The 25,991-nt window shown below is 43.0% G+C and overlaps 1 protein-coding gene across 6 annotated transcripts in view; it reads right to left on the bottom strand.

Annotated features, from left to right (window-relative positions):
• The window catches only part of lmbrd1 (LMBR1 domain containing 1), a 254,422-nt gene that overhangs the window by 6,901 nt on the left and 221,530 nt on the right, over positions 1 to 25,991 (bottom strand). For 4 of the 6 annotated variants that reach the window (XM_060916476.1, XM_060916479.1, XM_060916477.1 and 1 more), the window contains one exon: positions 23,206 to 23,260. The exons of 1 other annotated variant lie outside the window; for it this stretch is intronic. In XM_060916476.1, the coding sequence (XP_060772459.1) occupies positions 23,206 to 23,260 (55 nt within the window). Of the gene's footprint in view, positions 1 to 23,025; positions 23,131 to 23,205; positions 23,261 to 25,991 lie in introns of those variants that run through there. One more of the 6 variants, XM_060916478.1, reaches the window with a different exon arrangement.

Below are 25,991 nucleotides of genomic sequence, written 5' to 3'. Positions count from 1 at the left end.
ACTACGAAATGTACTTTTGCGCGCGTGCCGTGTCCCCGTGCATCCTTCTCACCTTTTTCACCCCTGACCAGTTTGCATGCCTGTTCATTACATTTGAAAATTTGTCTGCCAAAGTCAAAATCTGCTCTGGTTTCACATCATGGTTCTCAGGATTGACCACTGACAGATTTGTCAAGATTTGACCTCTCACTGGTAATTTTTCCTTTATTTTTTTTTTAAAGCTTCTGATGTAGAATGCTCTCGCATCTCTGTAGAATTGCTTTGTCTTGTGACTGGGGAGTGCTGATTTTCACATCGGAAAAATCACATATTTAACGGAAGATGGAGATGTGTTAATAGTACCTGAAGATACAGTATTAATTGAACAGCGTAATTTTTGCTCATGTTGTGAGAGAATCTCTTTCAGAGCCTATAAATACAGAAAACCCCGATGAGTTAGTTGAGAGAGAGAGAACAGGATGGCGTGTCCATTCATTTGATATTGAAATCATGTTTTTAGATGCAATATAACATCGCTCGTGTTTCAGTGGACAAAAAGGTAAAGACAAGATTCAGAAATACACAGGGAAGTTTATCACAGAGTGATAAATTATACAGTAAATTAATCTTGCAGTGGCCTTTTCCTTCGCGCCAATTCCATGATTATTGTAGGGACTTTACCTTAAAAGTTCAAACAGGTTCAATTCACCTTAAAATCAGCTCTCTGTAAAGGGACACCACAAGATCATCATAGGTTTTAGAATTTTGGAAAAAAAATATTGTATGGTTGCAGAGATACGATTATTTTAGTAAAAATAAGTAAATGGTAATTATGCGCTGACAACCCCCCCAACACACACACACCTCTACTTAACGTTGTAGCACAAAATAGAAAGGGTGTACATGCTCCTAATTGGTTCTGTTTGAACCAGAAAAGGTTGTAGTTTTATGAGTGACTTAGTTTTGGAGGTGCATCCTAACAAATTCCTGGCGGTTGCGCGTCATCTGCTCCTGTCGCTCCAGCGCTGAAAGTGAAAGTAATTTATTGCCATTATTTAGCCTTGCGTCAAGCACGTGAGCTTACAAAGATGACAATTACAAAGAGACACTGCTTTATCATAACTGTGAAAGTTGAACACCAAATCAGTTTAAAAATGAAAAAAACCCCGATGATTTGTACCATGTATTAATTTCCTAGGTTCCAGAAAATGGCTGGAGCAGCTGCTGCTCTTCTTCATGCTCTATGCACTCACTGACTGGTCGATAGGTTCGGGATGAAGCTTGTTCGCTTGCTCTAGATTCCGTGAGATTGTATGTAATTTGCGGGCATCAGGGAGCTGCTATCAATATACGGGAGACTCCCGGAACTTCTGGGAGACTTGGGATGTCTGTATTAGGGACATTGTAGGTTAAAATAAAACTCAGAATTTCTGAGATTAAAGTTGTAAATTTTTGAGAATGAATAGAGCACATGTGGATCCACTCCATGTCACTTGATATAACTGTCCACGCAAGTAATAAACAAACCATTATCATGCTGTGCCACAACAACTTGGACTCATGAGGATGAATCAAGAGTATTGCATGATTGAATGTGTCAAAGCTGCTGGAAGGTCGAGGAGTACTGATGATGGTTTGTCTGGTATGTGCTACTTTGAAGCCAAACTGATTAGGATGTGGTCTTCTTATTCATCTATGTTCACTAAGACAGCTCTGGCCATAAACAAACACCAAGACATCTCCATCTTATTGAGTAGTATGGGCATCTCAAAACTGCACCTGTTTAGCCCTTGAGCAAGGCCCTTAACCCTCCCTGATCCAGCAGTGGCATATCATGGCTTACCGTGTGCTCTGACCCCAACTTCCTAAGAAGCTGGGTTATGCAAACAGAGAAATTTCACTGTACTCTAACATATATGTGACATTCTTTCTTTAGACATGAATGAGTAGAAACAAGCCATCCCTACAGGACTACTGCAGGAATATGTGGCTCTTCTGAAACTATATTAGTTCAGTGTGTGCTGCACCCATTGGCAGAATCAGATTACCTCTATTGAATTTATGTTTTTTAGTCTAAAAATAATTGGTTTGTTTTATTAACGTATTTATTTTTCAAATTATAAATTATTCACTCATTAATAATTAAACATTCTAAATAAACCACAGAAATGTCTCGGGAGTGCTAAGGCTGTTCTAGAGGTAGCTCCAGCACCCCCAAGCCCCTCCTTGGCACCACTCATGTTCATGATGGAAACAAACAGACTCTACTGGGCAAGAGGTAGAAGGAACCATCACAAAGTGTACATGAGCTGGAGAAAGTGTTACATGCAAGGGCACGTATTGATATGTCAGTAATAAGCTCTTTCTCAGTTTCCCTGAGTGAAGGCGACTCATTGGAGGATGGGAGTTAGTGATCAGCCCCTCATTCAATGCAGGTAGCTGAGAAAAGCTGCTTCCGCCTCTTATGAGCTGCCCTGGAACAGGAAAGGGGGACACAGAGTGCCTGCAAGTGAATGCATGCTGATAGTGGCTATGAGAGAGGCAAATGCCAACACCGAGTTTTGAAAATGAAAGCAGAGTTCCAGGAATAGATGTGGACCTTTGGAAATGGACATTGCTTTAAAGAACTTTCTATTGTTGCTGTTTGTTTTGCCTCCATGGGGTGCAGGCTACCTGCTGGCTACCAAAGCTTGGACAGGTAAGTATGAGCGTGCTCATACATTGCACACCACGTAGCAAACCAATTGTCTAGACACCCTAGGGAAAAGGCAAGTGCCACCCCCTGTACACAAGTTAGTGAGGGAAGACTAGGGTAGTTGGCCATCTTTTGTTTCCACGTCAGTGTGTGTGTGTGTAAATGGAGAATAGGGAAGATACACAAGTAAATCTTTGTAGCACTCATCCCTTGTTGTGGAGTCTTAGTTTTCTTGGTCTGCCTCAAAGTCCAGCATCCCCCTTGTCACACTGGTAAACAACATTCTGTTACTGACCCTGAGTCATCTTTTTTTTTTGTCCTTGTGTAACCCTTGATGTGATAAAACCAAATCTCAGTTTATCCTCTAAATCTGAATTATTTTTAATCAAACATAGAAAAACTATATTTTTAAATCTATTTCATCTTGGTTGGAGCAACAGCATTGTGTTCACTCATACCAAATGAGTGATATCAGATGGAGTTGTTTGGGCATTGCATGTACTATAAATTCAGATTGTGACCTTTCTACAATCCCAAATCAGATAAAGTACGGATGGAATGTTGAAATTAAAACTGAAAACAATGATTTGTAAATAATGTTTGACCTGTACTGCATTCAAAACAATACAACACATATGGCTGTTTTACACTGCATGGTACTGGCTCAACTCAACTTGACTCTACTCGCTTTTTCTATCAGTTCATTTTCCACTACAGCTGGTCATCATAGCAGTACTGCATAAAAATGCAGTGATGTCATCTTCAACACAACACACAGGAACATCATTATGCACATACTACTACTACTTATGTGCATATTTGTGTGTGCATGCAAAATGGTGTTATGTCAAGGTGAAATTGCCACAATGTGTCACGTTTCTATCGTGTTTTGTTAAACAAAAAGCAGCATAAAAAAGCTGCATCTAAACCATCAGGATATAATGGTGTTGGCATAAAAAAGTACCATCAGTTTACTAGCAGCAAAAAAAGCCACAAAAAAGCTATGTTGTAATGGTTTCATGAACAACCCAGAGAATGCCGGTTTGTGTCCCCACCCCAGCATATTTTATTTGGGGAAAGTTTGCTGCAGGTAACTCATTTAAAATTGGCCATCCTATACTGATATTTTGCCTAACAGAGATGTTGTCTTGAAGGCAGAATATGTTGCTCCAAAATCTTGTGCATTAATGCTGCCATCACAGGAGTGTGGGCACTGGGGTAGGACAGGCTGGTGCCTCAGCCTACCACAGGAAAATGGATGCTCCCGCCCACCAGAGTCTGGGGTTGCACCTTCAACAAATGCGAGCAACCCCACAGCTACCCTTACCAGGGTTACGGGTTAGGAGAAGGTGACTCCGAAAATCAACCCCACTTGCTGCCTTGTAGGTTATGCCTGTTTAGGCAAAGGCTAGGGAGGTGAACCCCAACAAACAAACTCCAGAGGGAAGGACCCTAAGGCGGCTTTTGGAATGATACTACATTTAGCATCACCTGCAGTCATGTTGCTTTTCCATATATGCTATGCCATTCCTTTGGAAGCTTTTTAAATGTGGCCGGGGGGGGGGGGGGGGGGGGGGAGTGTAGAACTTGGGAAAAACACTTCCCTTGTACAATGCTCCCAGGAAAAGCAATTTACGAGATGGTGGAGAGAACACTTTGCACTCGTGATCATGGGAAAACAATATGGAGGAAGGCAGACTAGAGTTTATAAATTCTCTCTAATTGGTGTAAGAGAGAGTGCCATGGGTCTTCCTCAAAAGTGGGAGAGATCTTCGTGCCTCCTTGATTAGCTACCACCCACTGAAGCAGGGCAGCCCCTGGTTAACTGGGTGCTGACCTATCACGCCTGCCTACCTATCTGGGTACAGGAGACTCAGCCAAAAACCAAAAAGCTGACGTAATCGTGTACCTGGTAATCAACGAATGAGAAAGACTACCCCAATGCAACTTGGAACCTGGAACGTCACAACCCTCTTCACTGGAATTGGAAATGTCTTTACTGAACTATAATTTTAGGAAGACAGCTGTGGTGGACCATGAATTCAGTAGACTTAAAGTGGTCATAGCTGCTCTCCAGGAAACATCTTTGGGCTGATTCTGGCTCTATCAAAGAAAAGTAGTACTCGTTCTATTGGCAAGGCCTGGATGAAGACAGCTACCTCTACAGAGTTGGCTTTGCAGTCCACAATAGGTTGCTCGACTCCATCACCACACCTGTAGCTGTTTCAAAATTAATCATATTGCTAAAGCTGAGAATACATACAGGTCAAGCAACTATTATCAATGCCTATGGCCCCACTTTAAATGCTGATCAATAAGCCAAAGCAAAGTTCTATGAGAAGATCAGCTGTGTTGTGCAGCAAGTCCCAACTGACAATCAGCTCTTTATTCTTGGCGATTTTAATGCCCGTGTTGGAGCTGACCATCACCCATGGCCATCTTGCCTGGGCCATTTTGGTGTGAGCAGGATGAATGACAGTGGACAGAGACTGTTAGAGTTCTGTGTGGATCATGGTCTCTGTGTGACAAACACCTACTTTAACTGCAGACTGTGATGCAAAGTCTTTTGGCAACACCCCAGATCATAACATTGGCACCAGCTTAATATAGTTCTAATGAGAAGAGACTATCAACTCAGTGAAAGTGACCAGATTGTATCACAGTGCTGACTGCGATACTGACCATGCATTGGTCATATCAAGCCGAAAAAAAAAAAAAAACCTCATTCAGCAAAACCACCTTAGAAACTGAAGTTATGTACAACCAGCATGCAGGATTCATCTAAACGTAATGACTTTAGAAAGAAGCTTGATGACTATTGGACATCAATTCAGTGCATCATTTGCTGACAAACATCCTGATCGTGGATGGGAACGGTTATGTACAACCATGTACAACACTGTGCTGGAAACATTTGGGATGAGACCATCAGTCAAAGAAGATTGGGTTGAAGAATACTTCAAGATCTTTTACCACTCCTGGATGAAAAGAAAACCGCTCTAGTAGCCCACAACAAAGCTCTGTCCCAAGCCACAGTAGACAGGCTTAGGGAAACCAAGCATAAGCTACAAAAGGAATTGAGATGTGCACCAATGAATACTGAAACAAGCTCTGCTCTGAAAGCCAGTGACAGAGATGACAAGAACCATGTATCAAAAAAATCAAGGTGGTTCTTGGACCAACAAGTAAACAAAGTGGCACCCATCACCAAATCTGGTGAACTCAATCACGACAAGAACCAGCAACTGAACCGTTGGACTGAATATTACTCCGAACTGTATTCTGAAAAACATCACCTTGAGACCGTCCAACTCCCTCCCTTGCCCAAAATGACAGAACTTGACATTGAGTCAAGTGTTGCTGAACTGAGCCAAGTGACTGATGACCCTTCTAGCAGAAAAGCTCCAGACAACAATGCCATCCCAGCTGAACTACTCAAGATGAACATCCTATCACATCTCCTGATCTACTGCTGGTGTGAGGGTGTTGTACAACCCCCATTCCAAAAAAGTTGGGACAAAGTACAAATTGTAAATAAAAACGGAATGCAATGATGTGGAAGTTTCAAAATTCCATATTTTATTCAGAATAGAACATAGATGGCATATCAAATGTTTAAACTGAGAAAATGTATCGTTTAAAGAGAAAAATTAGGTGATTTTAAATTTCATGACAACACCACATCTCAAAAAAGTTGGGACAAGGCCATGTTTACCACTGTGAGACATCCCCTTTTCTCTTTACAACAGTCTGTAAATGTCTGGGGACTGAGGAGACAAGTTGCTCAAGTTTAGGGATAGGAATGTTAACCCACTCTTGTCTAATGTAGGATTCTAGTTGCTCAACTGTCTTAGATCTTTTTTGTCGTATCTTCCGTTTTATGATGCACCAAATGTTTTCTATGGGTGAAAGATCTGGACTGCAGGCTGGCCAGTTCAGTACCCGGACCCTTCTTCTACGCAGCCATGATGCTGTAATTGATGCAGTATGTGGTTTGGTATTGTCATGTTGGAAAATGCAAGGTCTTCCCTGAAAGAGACGTTGTCTGGGTGGGAGCATATGTTGCTCTAGAACCTGGACAGACCTTTTAGCATTGATGGTGTCTTTCCAGATGTGTAAGCTGCCCATGCCACACGCACTAATGCAACCCCATACCATCAGAGATGCAGGCTTCTGAACTGAGCGGTGATGATAACTCGGGTCGTCCTTCTCCTCTTTAGTCCGAATGACACGGCATCCCTGATTTCCATAAAGAACTTCAAATTTTGATTCGTCTGACCACAGAACAGTTTTCCACTTTGCCACAGTCCATTTGAAATGAGCCTTGGCCCAGAGAAGACGTCTGTGCTTCTGGATCATGTTCAGATACGGCTTCTTCTTTGAACTATAGAGTTTTAGCTGGCAACGGCGGATGGCATGGTGAATTGCGTTCACAGATAATGTTCTCTGGAAATATTCCTGAGCCCATTTAGTAATTTCCAATACAGAAGCATGCCTGTATGTGATGCAGTCCCGTCTAAGGGCCCGAAGATCACGGGCACCCAGTATGGTTTTCCGGCCTTGACCCTTACGCACAGAGATTCTTCCAGATTCTCTGAATCTTTTGATGATATTATGCACTGTAGATGATGATATGTTCAAACTCTTTGCAATTTTACACTGTTGAACTCCTTTCTGATATTGCTCCACTATTTGTCGGCGCAGAATTAGGGGGATGGTGATCCTCTTCCCATCTTTACTTCTGAGAGCCGCTGCCACTCCAAGATGCTCTTTTTATACCCAGTCATGTAAATGACCTATTGCCAATTGACCTAATGAATTGCAATTTGGTCCTACAGCTGTTCCTTTTTTGTACCTTTAACTTTTCCAGCCTCTTATTGCCCCGTCCCAACTTTTTTGAGATGTGTTGCTGTCATGAAATTTCAAATGAGCCAATATTTGGCATGAAATTTCAAAATGTCTCACTTTCAACATTTGATATGTTGTCTATGTTCTATTGTGAATACAATATCAGTTTTTGAGATTTGTAAATTATTGCATTCCGTTTTTATTTACAATTTGTACTTTGTCCCAACTTTTTTGGAATCGGGGTTGTACTGCATGACAAAGAATGCCAAGATAGTCACGCTATATAAGAACAAAGGAGATAAAGGAGACCGCAACAACTACATGAGTACAGTGCCTTGAAAAAGTATTCATACCCCTTGAACTTTTTCACATTTTTCCACCTTACAACCACGAACTTAAAAGTTTTTTATTGAGATTTTATGTGATAGACCAACACAGAGTAGCACATAATTGTGAAGTGAAATGAAAATGATAAATGGTCTTCAAAATTTTAAACAAATAATCTGAAAAATGTGATGTGCATTAGTATTCAGCCCCCCTGCGTCAATACTTTGTCGAGCCACCTTTTGCTGCAATTACAGCTGCAAGTCTTTTGTGGTATGTCTCTACCAGCTTTGCACATCTTGACACTGAAATTTCTGCCCATTCTTCTTTGCAAAATAGCTCAAGCTCAGCCAGATTGGATGGAGAGCGTCTGTGAACAGCAATTTTCAAGTCTTGCCACAGATGCTCAATGGGATTTAGGTCTGGACTTTGACTGGGCCATTCTAACACATGAATATTCTTTGATCTAAACCATTCCATTGTAGCTCTGGCTGTATGTTTAGGGTCATTGTCTTGCTGGAAGGTGAATCTCCTTCCCAGCCTCAAGTCTTTTGCAGCCTCCAACAGGTTTTCTTCCAGGATTGCCCTGTATTTAGCTCCATCCATCTTCCCATCAACTCTGACCAGCTTCCCTGTCCCTGCTGAAGAAAAGCATCTCCATAGCATGATGCTGCCACCACCATGTTTCACAATGGGGATGGTGTGTGCAGGGTGATGAGCAGTGTTAGTTTACCGCCACACATAGCGCTTTGCGTTTAGGCCAAAAAGTTCAACTTTGGTCTCATCTGACCAAAGCACCTTCTTCCACATGTTTGCTGTGTCCCCTACATGACTTCTGGCAAACTGCAAACGGGACTTCTTATGCCCGTCTTTCAACAATGGCTTTCTTCTTGCCACTCTTCCAAAAAGACCAGATTTGTGGAGTGTACAACTTATAGTTGTCCTGTGCACAGATTCTCCCACCTGAGCTGTGGATTTCTGCAGCTCCTCCAGAGTGATCATGGGCCTCTTGGCTGCTTCTCTGACCAGTGCTCTCCTTGGTCGCACTGTCAGTTTAGGTGGACGGCCATGTCTTGGTAGGTTTGCAGTTGTGCCATACTTTTTCCATTTTTGAATGATGGATTGAACAGTGCTTCTTGAGATGTTCAGAGCTTGGGATATGTGACGAGTCATGGAATCCACGGACACATGTCGGCCGAAATGAATCCGAGAAAATCGCAAAAGAAGCATTAATTAATTAATGCTTCTTTTGCGATTTTCTCGGATTCGTTTCGGCCGACATGTGTCCATGGATTCCATGACTCGTCACATTTTTTTTATAACCTAACCCTGCTTTAAACTTCTCCAGAACTTTATCCCTGACCTGTCTGGTGAGTTCTTTGGTCTTCATGATGCTGTTCGTTCTTCAGTGTTCTCTAACAAACCACTGAGGCCTTCACAGAACAACTGTATTTATGCTGAGAGTAAATTACACACAGTAGGACTCTATTAACTAATTAGATGACTTCTGAAGGCAATTGATTGCACTGGATTGTATTTAGAGGTATCAGCGTACAGGGGGCTGAATACTAATGCACACCACATTTTTCAGATTTTTATTTGCTTAAAATTTTGAAGACCATTTATCATTTTTGTTTCACTTCACAATTATGTGCTACTCTGTGTTGGTCTATCACATAAAATCTCAATAAAATACTTTTAAGTTCGTGGTTGTAAGGTGGAAAAATGTGAAAAAGTTCAAGGGGTATAAATACTTTTTCAAGGCACTGTACATTCATTCTCAGCGTAGCAGGGAAAGCTTTTACTCATATCATCTTGAAACGCTTAGAGTCTAGCAGGCAGAATGCTCCCAGAAAGTCAATGCAGATTTCACTCAAAGAGATCAATGATTGACATGATATTCTCACTATGCCAATTACAGGAGAAATGCCGTGAGCAGCAAAAACCGTTCTTTATCGCCTTTGTTGATTTAACAAAGGCATTTGACAGAGTCAGTCAGTCAGGATTGTACAAAATACTCAACCATTGGCTGCCCTCCATCCTTGTTGAGATTCATAGTGTCCTTTCATGAAACGATGCAAGCCACTGTTCAGTATGATAGTTACCAATCGGACAGCTTTGAAATAAGGAGTGGTGTAAAGCAAGGATGTGTCCTTGTCCCCACCCTTCTTGGAATCTACTTTGCTGTCCTGCTTCAAACAGCCTTCAAAAACTCCCCTGGTGATGTTTTCCTCCACTGGAGAGCAGATGGCTCACTCTTCAACTTATAAAGATTCAGGAAAGAAAGATTTTGAAAACAAAAATCAAGCAAGTGACCATATGTGACCTATTATTTGCTGATGATGCAGCACTTGTTGCCCATAGGCAAGATACTCTGCAGATGATGATCAACAATCTAAATAGATAACGGCCATCTTTACCCAAGGACTGTCCACCAATACTGCTGATGCAAAACTGGATGGAAGGCCCCAGAAAGTGGTACAAAAATTCTGTTATTTAGGATCTACCATCACCTCCACTGTTTCCCTTGACAGTGAAATATCAACCACAGAATCAGCAAAGCTACTACACGTTTCAGCAAGTTGGAAAGACAGCCTGGCAAAACAAGTACCTTATGATAAAGACCAAAGTCCATATCAATGATGCATGTACTTTGAGCACATTATTCTATGCCTCTAAGACAAGGACCACATATAAGGGTCAGGAAAAGAAACTGAACATTTTTCACCTTTGCTGTCTTTGAAAGATCCTGAACATCAAATGGCATGACAGAGTTCCCAACTGTAGTCTCCTTGAGATGATGGGCCTCATTAGCTTGACAACCGTCCTGAGCAAGACAAGGATGAAGTGGATTGGCCATGTTTGCAGGATGGAGAACACTCATATGCTGAAGCAGTACCTGTTTGGCAAACTCTTCAGTGGCCAGCCACCTTGGAGAAGACCAAAGCTGTGCTACAGAGACGTGTGCAAGGACTCTATGAAGCAGCTACAGATTGACCCAAAATCCTGGGAACGGACGGCATAGACCGAGTGGCCCGGAAGACCACAATGTGCAAAGGAGCAGCCCTGCAAGAAGAGAAGCTGAGGTCTGAGTGGGAAGAAGCGCTGCCATAGAAAGGGGAATATGCATCAAACAAACCCCATATCAGACACCTTCACATGCTGTTACTGCAGCCACCCCTGCCTTTCAAACACTGTCAGGATTAGTCATGAGAGGAGCTGCAGGATGAGGAACTAACTGACCTTCAACCAAATTGTTAAGACCGTCTGTCAAGATGACCAGAGTAAACACTGAGTGGAGAGAAAACAGAGCGAGAAGAGTAATGTTTGGGAGTCAGGAAGGGTTGAGCTCAGAGCTAAGACAATGTAGGGACGGCCGCCATGCCCGTAACCATGATAACCCTTTCAAAACCAGTTTGAACACACCAATCTCTGTACCCGACGCCATGTTCCATCTCTGCCCCTTCCTCCGACTCCCTGTAACGGCATTGGATACAGAGGATACCGGATACCAGGTACAGTGACATCACGACTGCTTTAAATCAGCGAGGGAAGCGAAATTTCACTCTCTCTGGCCGTGGATCTGCTCTCTGGTGAAAGAGAAGCCGATGCATTGGCGCAACAGAAGGACAGAGAATAAAGAACCAGCTATTAATACTGGACTTTAGCCAAAGTTCAATGTATTTGACCTTCGCAGAGTTGTAATAATAACTGAACCAGTTAGTTACTGTAGCCCACGCAGTATTTCAAAGAGAAAAGGCGACTGGATCCCTTTTCCCTTTTTCAATGTCGACGAATTATAAACAAGATTCCTTCCAGATCATCGGATGACCGAGGATCTCCAGCTGATGAGCTGAAGGAACAAAACCGTCTTTCTCCCGGATCTGCATCCCGCGCTATCCTGGATAACAGAAGGCACTTCCAATCGCTAATAAGAGCCATCACCCCGAGTAAGGAACAAAACCGTCTTCTTCCTGAATTGGAGAAGGCACACTTCCAATCGCTAATGAGTAAGGCTGGCATTAATTATCATACAAGGCTGGCATTAATTATCATACATTAATTATCATACACACTACTGATTCTTTTGTATATAGTATATTGTATCATTTATATTGAATTATTCCTTGGCTGCTATTGTTGCTATATCTGATCAATATTAGTTTGCTAATTCCTGTCAGCTATTTCAATAAATGGTGTCTTTGGAATAAACTGTGTCCTGTTTGTTGTTACAAGATTCACTGAAGTGCCAACCTCTATCAAGAAAAGAACTCTAATTGCCTTCACCCATTTTGTTAATGAATTTATGAGACTGATACCTTTTCACACGAGACTGATTTGATTGATTTTAATAGTTTAGCTATAAACTATTAGATACATTAATTAATGTTTAATTAATTTATGAGACTGATTTGGTAAGCCCATCGCACCTACATATTTTGGTGCCCTGTATGAGGATTGGTATTGTTGGCTTCAGTGATTTTTGTAGCAATAACAGATAAATTTAGTGTTGAGCCATTCCAGGCCTCTACTCAGTAAGAGGCTAGTCAAGTGGAATTACCAAGGCTATACCAGAGTGTATTTTGGGCTAACTGTAGTGTAGTGATAGTGTTATTTAGCTAACAGTCTTGTGTGTCAGTTATACTGTAAGCACAGCTAGTAGGGAGTAAGTGACCGTACCACCAGTAGCCATTGGTAGAAACACGTACAGTTGCCATAGTTAGTTGGCATATTTCGAGAGAGAGCAGTAGTAAACAAAACCCCACAGGTTAGGAGCACCTGTGCATTTCCTTATTGTCGCTGTCTGAGCACAGCCTGCCCGTTGTCGCCTCGTAGCCACGGCATTATCACCCCACAGGTTAGGAGCACTTGTGTGTTTCCTTATTGGCGCTGTCTGAGCACAGCCTGCCCGTCATCACCTCGTAGCCATGGCATTATAACCTGAGATTCCCTGAGAAGAGCAGTTTTAGTCCCAGGCAGATAAAACAGTTAGAAGAAAAGTTGAAATGGAAGGAAAAAGAAGAGTCTGCAGATAACGTTAAGTTCTTAGGGGACTGGAGGGCATTTTCTGCATGGAAAGAAGAAACACTTAAGAGAGAGTACAAAAGAGAGAAATGACAGGCAGGGCTCTTGCCCTCTTCTCAGTGTTTGAAATTTCAGATGGACCCTGACCTGGAGTCTGCCCCACCACCCCGACACACACTGCCTCCTCAGCAAGGCGGAGCATCACTCCCACAAGCGCCTCACCCACAGAAAGGGGGAGAAGTCGAGACAAAGCAAAAAACTGAGCTTCTGGAATCTTTCCCAACCTACCAGCTGCCTCCAGCGTCAGCGCCTCCCCTCGCTTCTCCGTCACACACGAGATCCGGTCTTGCATATGGCGACGGAAGAGACACCCTCCTGGACCTGACCACATGCTCACCAGTGGGTCCACAAGGTTGTAACCTAAAGTCTGAAGTCCTTCATCTTCCAATGGTGGAAGTGGCTGGAGCTGACAGTGTGCTTCTAGTCCACAGACCCTGGACGACAGTTGACATGAAGGAGTGCACGGCTTCCCTTCCCAACGTGAGAGAGGTAGGAGGAAAGAGATTTGGTAACGAGCTGTTGATATTTTGCAGAGAATTCCGGCCAACCACCCATGAACTTCGCCGCCTATTCATGACCAAGATGGGTATAGATTGGAGCAAGGTTTCCAGAGAGTGGCCAGAAGCCGACCAGCGGATGGCTATAGTGAGTACAGAAATACCCTCGCTGCTCTCTGTGCTTGTCTGATCAAAGCTTTTCCCTTGAACATGGACATGACTAAGATCAGTATGTGTAAGCAAGAAGATGGTGAAGTGGTGTCAGCATTTCTCGCTCGTCTCACTGCTGCGCATGAGAAACACAGTGGCCTGACCAGGCCCGTGACCCTGGCTGCAGTGGAGGGCACTCCTGAGCCTCACCAAGATCAAGCAGTATGCTGTGCACGCAGAAAGGCTGCTGAAAGAGAAGAAGACAAAGTCAACAAAAGAGACCAAGACCTACACGCCACCACTCTCACTCTTCTCCAGACTGCTCAGCCTGGACAAAGAGGAAGAGGTCGAGGTAGGGGCCAAGGCAGGATGACCTGGGGTGACCCGTCCTGGATAAAAGGTGCAACCTGCTACAACTGCAATCAGAAGGGACACATTGCTCGAGATTGTCTTCACAGTAGCAGCCAGGGGCCCCGTGAGGAGTACAGCAAAGCAGACTGACAGACAGACTCCGGGTACGGGCCCTGCACAGAGAACAGGGGAGGTAACACACACACCTGATGATACACGTACACATAGACAGGAACATTCACATAACGTTAAGCACATTAGTAGCAGCACCTGCATGCAACAGCAAGACTACACAGAAACGCCCAATACACCAGTCCAGATAGATACACCTGAAGTTGCATTAAGTTTGTTAAAATACACAACTACTCCCTTCTCTAAACTCCCTTGTATGCCCCTCACTGTATGTGGGCATGTGTTGACTTTTTTAGTAGATCCTGGAGTGGGACACTCAGTCATACAACATGAGGTACTTCCAGTAGACCCACCGCTCAGCTCAAATTCTATTCAGACGATGGGCATCTCAGGACGACCTGTAACCGAAACTTTCTCAGTCAACCTCCCGTGTAAAAGCGAGGGAGGAATAGTTACGTCCCACTCATTCCTCATCTCACATACATGTCCAGTAAATTTGTTAGCACAAAGTAATGTGCAAATTAGGAGTAAATCTCACGTCCACTCCAGATGGACTAACTATTGAAGTAAGTGAAATGTGTGGTGTGCAGTATGGTCTTGGAAGCCCCCTGTATGTGTATGTCTGGCGGCTCTGCTCAGATCAACTCACACAAACTCCCAAACACCTTGTACAGCTCGCACACGAACACATCAGTTGACACAGATCATATGAAAGAGGAAGATTTGCATTGCACAGCACATGTTCACCAAGGGCAAGATGTAGAGTTTGAAAAGACTTGGTTTGCAGACCCCCCACGCACGTGATTGACCCTCAAAACTACATATTGGTCTAAACATTATAGCGCTTCACAGGTTCATCTTACTCGTTGTCCGAACAGCTGCATCAATGTTCATTGCAGTGTTCTCAAAAATGTAATGTGCAGCCTCTTGTCAGAGGACTCTGAGGTCGACTGCTGCCAGCATGATTTCTTTGACATCGTTAATTCTATACCCCATGTCTCATTAGCAAAGCCACAAGCCACCCATTGGAAAGATGTGGGGAAATGGGTCAAGAAGTGTGCAGCCAATGGCAATGAATGGTCCCAAACAGAGGACCCTCGTATGTTATTTTACCAAAAGCTTGGGGTCTACAAACAGTCATGCTGTATGTGTGCATGTTGAGCGCAGCGTAATATTAGCCACTGATGACCAGGGTCTTAGGGACCCCGGCCACAGTGACCTGTTTGTCTCAGTTTCCACAGCCATAACTCCAGCAGAGGTGCACCCCAAATTGGCAGGAGTTCCAAATTCCGTCTGGGCGAAGGGTAAACATGATGTAGGCCTAATAAAGAATGCTGAACCAGTGGTGATCACCCCCAAATAAGATTTCAGGCCTAGACAGACCCAGTACCCACTCAAACCAGAAGCAATTGCAGGTATTAGACCGGTCTTTGATTCGTTGCTGAAGGCAGGTGTAATTGTCCCTTGCCCGGACTCTCCAGTGCGCACTCGTATTTTCCCAGTTAAGAAGGCAAAAAACCGTCCCAGCCTGATGAGTGGAGGCTTGTCCAAGATCTGCAAGCATTCAATGCTGCGGTTGTTCCATGCGCGCCTGACGTCCCTAAAGAGCACTCTGCAGACCACACCCACTCTGGGATTGCCTGACCCCAATAAACCATTTGTTCAAACAGTAGATGAAAAGAAGGGTTTCATGGCCTCTGTTCTTTTGTAAAAGCACGGGGATAGATTAAGTCCTGTAGCCTACTTCTCCAGCAAATTGGACCCAGTGGTGGCTGGACTTCCTGTTTGCCTGCGTGCAGTTGCTGCAGCTGCAAAGGCGGTAACTGCTTCCAGAAATATTGTGGGGTATTCTAACCTCACCCTTTTGGTCCCACATGCTGTCTCCCTGCTTCTGTTGGAGAAAAAGACGTCAAATTTGTCAACACAGAGATGGTTAAAGTATAGCACTGTCATACTTGATATGCCTAAGATCATTGTGAAATGTTCTGTTCTGAATCCTGCCTCTCTTCTCCCTACAGAGGACGATGGAGAACCACATGACTGTCGCTCTCACTAACGATTTTTGTTCCCCAGGGCAGACTTAAAGAGCGACCCTTTGGAAAATCCAGACATGGTCCTCTATGTGGATGGTTCAGCCTCCAGAGACAGGAAAGAACAAAGTAGGTTTTGCTGTAGTCTCAGATCACGAGGTCCTCAAGGCGTTGTGTCTGTCTTCAAACCTGTCAGCGCAGGCCGCAGAGCTCTGTGCCCTTATTGAGGCATGCAAATTGGCTGCAGGGCAATCTGTCAATATTTTTACGGACAGCAGGTACACATTTGGCGTTGTGCACGATTTTGGCACCATTTGGAGAAACAGAAATTCTCTCACAAGCACAGGATCTCCCATTGCACATCATAAACTGGTCTCTGAGTTGTTGGATGCTATTCTACTCCCTAGAACCATTGCTGTGTGTAAGTGTGCTGCCCATACTAACAATACTGATCTTGTGTCTCAAGGAAATGTCAGGGCAGAAGTGGCAGCTAAGTATGCAGCCTCAGCTTCCAGTTCACCCTCTAACCTTGCTGTTTCTCAGGTTTCTACCCCCTGTTTACAGCTAGCGGACCTTCAGAGCACTGCTACCCAGGACAAGAGACGAGTTTGGAAACAGGCCGGCTGTATCTTTGCAAACTCGGTCTGGGTTTGTCCCTTGGGCCGTCCCTGTCTACCAAAACATGTTCTCTTTCTATGCAAAATTGGCCCATGGGCTCACCCATGTGTCAAAAGGGGGGATGGTAGCAGAAGTAACAAAGATGGTTCATAAAGGGGTTTTCAAACTATGCTGCGAAATTTTGCAAGCAATGCTTGATGTGCACAACATAATGCAGGTCAAGGCATCAAACTAACTCAAGCGGCACACCCAATACCAGACAAACCATTTGATCATCTCCAAATGGACTTTATTGAACTGACACTTAGTGAGGGAAAATGGGTCCCTTAAAAATAAACTAAGCAAAGCTTGTGCAGAAACAGGGCTAGGATGGACAAAGGTCCTCCCTCTAGTACTCTCACAAATGAGGATGCAAACTAGGCCTAAACATGGGTTAAGCCTATTTGAAATTCTGTTTGGATGAGTACCCAACACAGGGATAGGGCCAGCCCAAGGAACACTGCCGGACACCACACTGTGTGATGATGCAATGTTGAATTACTGTGCAACGCTGTCCTCTGCTTTGAAATCTATCCACAAACAGGTAAAAGAAGTGCTTCCCAAGCCCACTAAGGGACCTCTGCACGACCTACAACCAGGGGATTGGATAGTGGTGCAGGACTTCTGACGAACCAAGTGGAACAAGCCACAGTGGAATGGCCCATTCCAGGTCCTGCTCACGACCCCAACGGCAGTGAAGGTCACAGGCAGAGTGACGTGGATCCATGCTAGCCACTGCAGGAGGATTCCTGAACCAGCTGAGCAGGAGGAAAAGGAAGGCCTAAGTGACCCGGGTGCTAACGAAAGCGCATGAGGAAGAAAGGCATCACTGCATGAAACAGTGCGAGTATCACATCAATCACGCACGCACCCTCAATAGGGAAGAGTAGTTCAGTGTCTAGCCGATAGATAAGTCTTAGGGTTTCGAGTTTCCTCCAAGTCCCGGTGAGGCGGGACGAGGGCTGATAGGGCGTGCCCGCCCTCTGAGTACCAATACACATGAAGAAGGGCAAAGGTTAACTCGGAGACATGGTTAACATAAGATGAAGGGGGTAAATCATTATAAGCTCGCTCCAGTTGTGGGCCTGAGTATCCTGATCCTGCTGGGGCTCACAGGAGGATTCGTGTGGTGGTCGATACAGGGAACCCAGGCTGACACAGAGTCGAAGACAGTTGATGGCGTTGGTTCAGTGGATGGAAGACTCTGATTCCATCCACCATACCGGTCCTGGGCTTAATGATTGTGATGCTATGTTTGCTCCCTGTTGTCTGTCAATGTTGTATGTCTATGTTTCAGAGGCAGCTGACAAATATTGGTTACCAGATGGTGAAAATAGACTCAGACGACTTGCCTGACTGGCCTCCAAACCCACCGTTTGATGATGTCAGCACAGCTGATATGAAATTAGCCCTAGCTTAAAACACTCATTTGTGGTTCTTTTTCTGTTCTATTGTTTCCTGATCTATGTATATAGCTTGCTAGCATTAACTTAAGACATCTATGTCTTACAAAACAGCCTTAGCATTATCCTTGTACACTCAATGATGTGTTAAGTTGAATCTCTCCGGGAACTCTTACCACTGAAATTGTGTACATTTCTTTCTTTTAGCAATTATTATCCTGTAGGATAAAAAGGGGGGAAATGTGAAGGAAATTTAGTGAATGAACATTCCTATTCTCTGTGTTTCTGTGTGTTGAGCTCAAGTGGCCTAGTGTACTGAGAAAAGTTGTTTTTCCCCACATGCTGTAATCGCCTTTCTGTGCCCTTGGCTGGTGAGAAGCAGGGTGTCTGGGTTCTCCCTAACCACGCATCTGCCTGCACATCCCAGAGCACGCGAGGTGCACGCTTTAACAAAGCTTCATAGAAAGCCTCAAGCCAATCGCGTACAGACACAAACAGTAAGCGAATGCCTTTAGAGTATAATAGATAACAGCCACTAAGACACAACTCAGAGTGTGTACTCTCGGCATCACCTGAGGTGGTGTTGTCATCGTCTTCTTTCCTTTTCCTGTTTTATATGATCTACTGTAATAAATAACTGAAAAGACAACTGCTAAGCGTTCTGAAGTGTTTATTAGAAGTTTCCATTACACAGTCCTGGCCACTGCTACTCAGGGATAGACGCTTGGCCCCAGAGGCAATGCCTCATTGTTTTCGGCATGTTCCCATGTGCAAGGGCCCTTTATCACCGCTAGCGGCTATATTTATTATTATTATTATTTGTTTTCTTCAACACTTGGCCATTTTTGAGGTGGTTCCCATGGGCGAAAACTCATGAAATTTGGTACACACATCAGTCCTGGCCACTGCTACTCACGGATAGAAGCTTGACCCCAAGTGTGTCTGGGGGACTCCATAGCACCCACATATGCCATTCAGACTTCTGCCCAGTATATAGTTTCACCTATCCGTGTCAAATTTGGTAGGTGTGTGTGTGTTTGGGGGGGGGGGTGCCCCAAGACGAACAAAATTATAATATACATTACCATTAGCCATACTCAACAAGGAATTGAGTTATTTTTTGGTTTTGTGCATTTTGACATACTCCTCCTAGGAGGTTTGTTGGATTCATGCCATATTTGGTATACATGATGTCAAGATGTTGCCAAGTTTGAATTGCAAAGGGATTTGCGATATCTTGCAAGATGTTGAAATGGTGAAACAAATTTGTGTGTTACGCCATGCAAACAGGAAATGTGTCAAAATGCAACATGCATTGCCTGATATGGCTGAAACTTTACAGGCTATAGGATATGATGGTTCTGATGAGAACCAAATGTCCAATGTGTCCCTTTGGTATAGTGCCACCATTTGGACCTGGACAGTAATAACCCCATTGCCTAAAAACTCCTTACTGGTGGCACACGCATCAGATACCCAGACTTTTGTTGCACATCTGTTTCTAATATTATTCATTATTATTTTATTTCTTTTATCATGCCTTAAGTTGCTGCTTGTATTTTTTTTTTAATATGCACAACCCTGCGGCACTGTGGTGTAGTGGTTAGTGCTGTCGCCTCACAGCAAGAAGGTCCGGGTTCGAGCCCTGTGGCTGGCGAGGGCCTTTCTGTGCAGAGTTTGCATGTTCTCCCCGTGTCCGCATGGGTTTCCTCCGGGTGCTCCGGTTTCCCCCACAGTCCAAAGACATGCAGGTTAGGTTAACTGGTGACTCTAAATTGACCGTAGGTGCGAATGTGAGTGTGAATGGTTGTCTGTGTCTATGTGTCAGCCCTGTGATGACCTGGCGACTTGTCCAGGGTGTACCCCGCCTTTCGCCCGTAGTCAGCTGGGATAGGCTCCAGCTTGCCTGCAACCCTGTAGAACAGAATAAAGTGGCTAGAGATAATGAGATGAGATGCACAACCCTGTTTATGGTGGTCTAATTGTATGTTTTTTGTCATGTGTGTTTTGTTCAGCACATTGGTAAGACAGTGGCTTGTCATTTAAATGTGCTATACAAATAAACTTGATTAATTGATGTAAATGAGGTCTGGCTAGCTTAGAGAAGTACTCATATATGGGAGATATTTGGAATGTATTCAGATAAAATACTTAGAGATGGCTAAAATGTTGAAAAAGAAAGAACATGCATAATGCCAATAGAGTTAGCTTAACTGTGACTGGACAAATAAGACTACCATTAAACAGTGTATGGACTGCTGTCATAAAGCAACTAAAAGTTATAGGTATAGCTGGCCTAAAGATGGCATTTTTCATGAGGAAGCATGTAAACTAGTAAAAGAACTAGAAGAGGGACAGGATGGGAAGAAAAAGAAGTAATGAGAATAAAGAATTGTGGATGCAGGTATTGTAATTATTTGAGTCAGAAGTAAAACAGACAAAAGATGAGAGAAATTTGCAGCAGAAGAGAAGGAAAGCAAAAAGTTGAACAAGGGAAGGCAGAACAAGTGAAGGGAGAAAACATTAAAATAAATTGGAAGAGTCAGGAAAAGTCATGTTATGAGGGAAAAGAAAATAAGGGATTGTATCCTAGTTTAGCAGATGAAGTTCGGCTACCTCCATATGCCACTCAATGTGTGCACAGTCTTGCCCAGTAATGTATGTCCAGTGTCACCTGTTAACAGACAACCAGCCCAGTCTATTGATAAATATCCAGATTCAAGCATCCGACATGTAGGCGGCAGCTTCAGTTCACTGCAGAGCGAGACCATATTGATGAATGGCAGATAGATGGGATTGCAGCTGATGGGACAACTTAAACTCAGGGAGGATCCTGAGGGGCTGGACATGCTGAACCTGCCAAGCAGAGATGAAAGCCCAGAGTCCCAACACAGTGAGCACCTCCAGAACAGACACAGTGGATAAGAAAAGCAGGAGAAGGGAGGGGCTGGCACGTGGAGGACCTGAACACACAAGCATTGTATGCAAGTACCCAACTTCGAGAGCCTGCATCAACAATAGGAGGAAGATATGACTCAGCTGATGATGTAAGAGAGGAAAGAGAGAGCCGTAGACACTGGGAAAGCCCCATGATTGCTGAATTAAAGAGAGCCATCAGAGAATATGAAACAGAAAGATGCCACAGAAGGATGAAATACGAAGCAGAAGAGAGAAGAAATCCCAGAGGACTATGAGCCTAATCCATGACCCCGCAACAACAGAAGAGTTGATGCATGAGGGAGTCATACCACAATATGGCCCCATTAATTATAATACTGGGGAACACAATTTTTGTTGAGTTAGGTCTGACAGCTGTTTTTAACTAATTTTTGGGTGCGGAATCCAAAACTGATCTCAGTTTTTCTCTATCTATATCTTTGATGGATACCAGAGGCCTTGCAGCTCCAGTGCTCGGTCCCTAATAAAAAGAATCTGTATGAAAATAATAGGGCCTTGCACCTCCGGTGCTGGCCTCTGGTGGACACCAGAGACCTTGCAGGTCTGGTGCTCCGGCCCTAATAAAGAATCTGGACAAAAACAATAGTGCCTTACACCTCTGGTGCAACGGCCTCTAGTGGACACCAGAGGCCTTGCACCTCTGGTGCTCAGGCTCTCACATACCCCTTTTCCACCAAATCAGTTCCAGGGTTCGGGGCCAGTGCTGGTGCACAACTCATTCAACTTGCGAGCCAGCTGAGAACCAGTTTGCTTTTCCATAGCTCACGGTGCTAAGGGAAGCCATGTCATTACGTCGCTGTATACGTCAGTTACGTCGCTACGTTTGCATAAACCTTGGTGCGAATATCGAAGCAAAAACAATGCGGAAGAAGCAGCAGCAACAACAATAATAATGGATGACTTCGCGTTTGTACAGCTGCTGCTTCTCGTCGCTTAAAAATGGCGATCTTTTGCGGTCTTGTTATTGTTGTTGGTCTTAACAACTCCGCCCCCCCCCCCGCTGACGTAAGCGGTTCTTTCTTCTGGCCCAGCAGAGAGTTGGTACTAGCCTGGAACCGGTTTTTCTGGCCCCAGAGCCAGTTCTTTGTCAGTGGAAACAGAAAACCCGGTTCCAAACTAAGCACTGGCCCCGAACCAGCTCTGGAACTGCTTTGGTGGAAAAGGGGCAATACAGAATCTGTACAGAAACAACAGGGCCTTGCACCTCCTGTGCTCGGGCCCTAATTAACAAATTGATCGGACTTTTACTCTGATGTCCTCTATAGAGGTTGGACTGCAGTGCCCTCCTCTGGATAGAGGACCTCACTACGATTCAGAATTGATGCAACCCTACAAAGCAAAAAAAAAAAAAATTCTACTCAAACATACACGAAGAGCACTCAGAACTTGTTTAGGTAGCAACTAACTAAGCAGCAAAAAGCTTGTTTTTGAAAATGAAATTCATGTTTAAAATCACAAAGATTCTCTTCTCTTCACATCAACAAATGTGTTGTTAGCGTCTATTTAGAACTGCACTCTCAAAGATATATTCATATATATAGGACCATTTGCCACAAAGATAAAAAAAAAAAAGCCAAAAAAAGTTTGTTTTTTTCCTGGTGCCGTCATTGTGCAGTGAACTTGACTCATACTGTCCAGTCAAAATAGCACATGACTCAATGCCTAATGTAAAACAGTGAGAAATCAAGAAATATATATTTTAACTGCAAATTGATTGTAGCAATTATTTTATTTAGCAATTAATATTTAGCTGGTTACTAACACTTTATATAATATATAGTATAATCATGTTTTGCTGGCTACTAACTTTTTTTTCTGAAAACTGAATTAATAAAGGCCTTCATCAGCAGCATGTGGTTTTAAAGGTTAATAATGAAAGCATACAGGATGGGTTTTCCATTGTGAAATCATATAGATTAAACTGTACACAATCATATATTCAAAACATACTATTTAAAACCAATTAAGCACCAACATTTTAATATTCCCCATAGGGCCCATCAGTCGAACTGTACGTAAGGCTGAAAGGAAGAGAACATACATTTAAAAACAAACAAACAAACTAACTAAATAAATAAAATAAATAACAGTCCTACCATCTGGAGCATCTGCATGACATGTCTTCATGGTGGCAGCAGAGGTGTGGTTTTCCTGTTATAAATATAGCTTAATTATTGTTTGTGTCACAATTTAAAAAAAAAAAATTGCATCTTTATAGTGGGAGGCATGTTGTGTAAATCAAAATGGTGCTAACCCCACAAAAATAAATTTTAATTCCAGCTTGTAAAGCAACAAAACAGGACAAACACCAAGGGGGATGAATGCTTTTGGAAGATGCTGTACAAGGATCAGGGATAATGTATTTAATAGGCACATGAGTTAAAGAGTGATTGGCAGATTTCTTTAGCTGCTTTCCAATCTGCGTTTTATCACTTTATAAACACAATGCAGGAATAAGAAAAAAAAAAACCTTTATGACTACTTTTAGTTCATGGGGTTGGACAGGGCTGTCTGAGGTGGGTGTGAGAGACAGAAAATTGCCTAAAAAGACAACCTTAAATCAGAATTGTCCGTTTTTCACTGTTTGTTTGTCAAACAGCAACACCCCTATAATGTACTGGATTAAAATGTTTTAATATAGCAAAGATAAAAGTTCACTGGACAATAGACTTCTAAAGTGTAGAAACCTTTCCATCATGTCAACCTTCTTATGGGCGTTTGCTTACAAAAAAAATATATTTTTTTTTGGTGCTGCTGCAGTCTTTAACTGATAATGCAATCACAAATATCCGACACCCAATTTAGTGTTCTGAATTTGGTAAGCAATTCTCATTTGATAAATTAAGTGTAGAAATAACTTGATCATTTAACAAATACCTTGGTTTTTATGACGACACCAATAATGTCTCTCCTAGAAATTTTTTTGGGGTATTGAAATATGCAATTTCCAAGCAATTCAGCTTATTTTTATGACATTTATATTGGTAGGCGTCAAGGGCACTGCTAGAAAGTTTGGGCCCTATGATAGAATATAATATTGCAGGCCGCCCCCCTCCAAAAAAACAAACAAACAAACAAAAAAAAAGACCAAGCTAGACGTCTGGCCAACATTCAGACGAAGTGTCATTAGTGTAATTTTCTAACAAAAAACACACATGAATTCAAAAGTCTGAGTTTGTCAAACACCAGTAATGACCCACTGGATCTGAACACCACTACTGAACTGATCACAGAAGACACAGACCTTGTTTATACCCTGATATTACTTTTCACCACTAGGTGTCAGTATTTAGTTTGAGACCTACCCAGGGCTAGTACATAAGCTATAAATATAAACTTCATGTTGGCTGCCGCCTTGCTGTCGCAAACAGACTTCCAAATTCATCCTTATGTCTCCTTCATGAATCATTATATACAGTTAAATGTCTAGATTGATGAATAAATATCTCAGTGTTCAACAGCCCCAGATATGCTAGATAACCACTGTACATACTCCCCTGGGTGCCCACTACGTCGATCGCGATCGACCGGTCGATCTCGAAGGCAGGGATGGTAGATCTCATGATTGATATGTAAATATTAATATATTTGTTATGAAATTTAAAAAAAAAACCGTCGTGGTCATTTTTACATGTAAACAAATTTGCTTTTTCCCTGAAGCGAAATGTCAGCCAAGCGCTGTGTCAAAAAAAAATGTTACATTAGGTTACCATGACAACCAGTAAAATGAAACTGCTGGTTTCAAAGATGCAGCGCCGTGATTTAGGAAACTTCCGAAACCTCGCCTCGGAGCTGGAGATGCAAGGGAGGGCGTTTGCGCAACTTAACAGTGCGCGCTACACTGAGCAGATTGAAATTCTCCAGTCAGAGTTTGAGAAGCGATTTCAAGACTTTGCTTTGCTCGAGCCACTAGCTACATTCATGTGCCACCCATTCGGGGAAGATACTGAGGTGGATTCCCTCGCCTCAAAAGTTGCGGCACTGTTTCAGCTGAACACGTCTGCCGTGCAAGACGAGATGCTGATGCTGCAGTCTGACATCGAGTTGAAGTCCAGGACGCATGGGCCGTTTTGGAATTTACTCACGGAGGCGAAGTACCCGAACATGCGGCAATGTGCCACCTCATTAACCGCATTGTTCGGCTCCACTTACTTGTGCGAGTCGGCCTTTTCGCATATGAAGATCATTAAGTCCAAATACCGCTCCAGTATGTCCGACGATCATCTCGAGGCCTGCTTGAGGCTCGCTACCAGCAGCTACTGTCCGGACTATGCAGCCCTCTCTGACTCCCTCCAGTGCCGATCATCATCGGATTAAGATCTGATTTAGGGCCTACATCAGTATGCTATGTATTAATGTTGTGCTGTTGCTAAGTTCCACGGTTAAAAAAAAAAAAAATATATATATATATATATATATATATATATATATATATATATATATATATATAAAAGAAGGAAAAATGTTTTTATATAAAATTGTTGTAAATGTCAAATCTTTGTCTAGCAGGCTATACAAAAGTCAATTGATGTGAACAAAAATGTTTTGGGGTTTACAATGCCTGTCTGGATGCATTTAACTTTTTTTTCTAAACATAGCCCTTTTTTTTTTTTTTACAGTGGGCTTGTTTCATGTTTACTTATTAGTAGTTTGCGGTTTATAAAAGTTAACAGTGATTTGAACAAAAATACGTTTAGGAGTACAAAGCTTATGCTATATACAGTTTTAAAGTGACTAATGGGCTTTGTTGTGCAACAAAGGGGAACATTTTTTAACAAAATAATGAATTTTACATCAATACCATGTAATACCATGCTGCCTGCAAATGGACGTATCAAAAACAGAAAAGGGCATTTCTTTCACATGCCTATTAAACTACCGT

This window comes from Neoarius graeffei, chromosome 3, assembly GCF_027579695.1.
Source record: "Neoarius graeffei isolate fNeoGra1 chromosome 3, fNeoGra1.pri, whole genome shotgun sequence".
In the NCBI taxonomy this organism is placed as follows: domain Eukaryota; kingdom Metazoa; phylum Chordata; class Actinopteri; order Siluriformes; family Ariidae; genus Neoarius; species Neoarius graeffei.
Note: the sequence above shows the minus strand (reverse complement) of the source record. Positions and strands in the feature narration are given on the sequence as shown.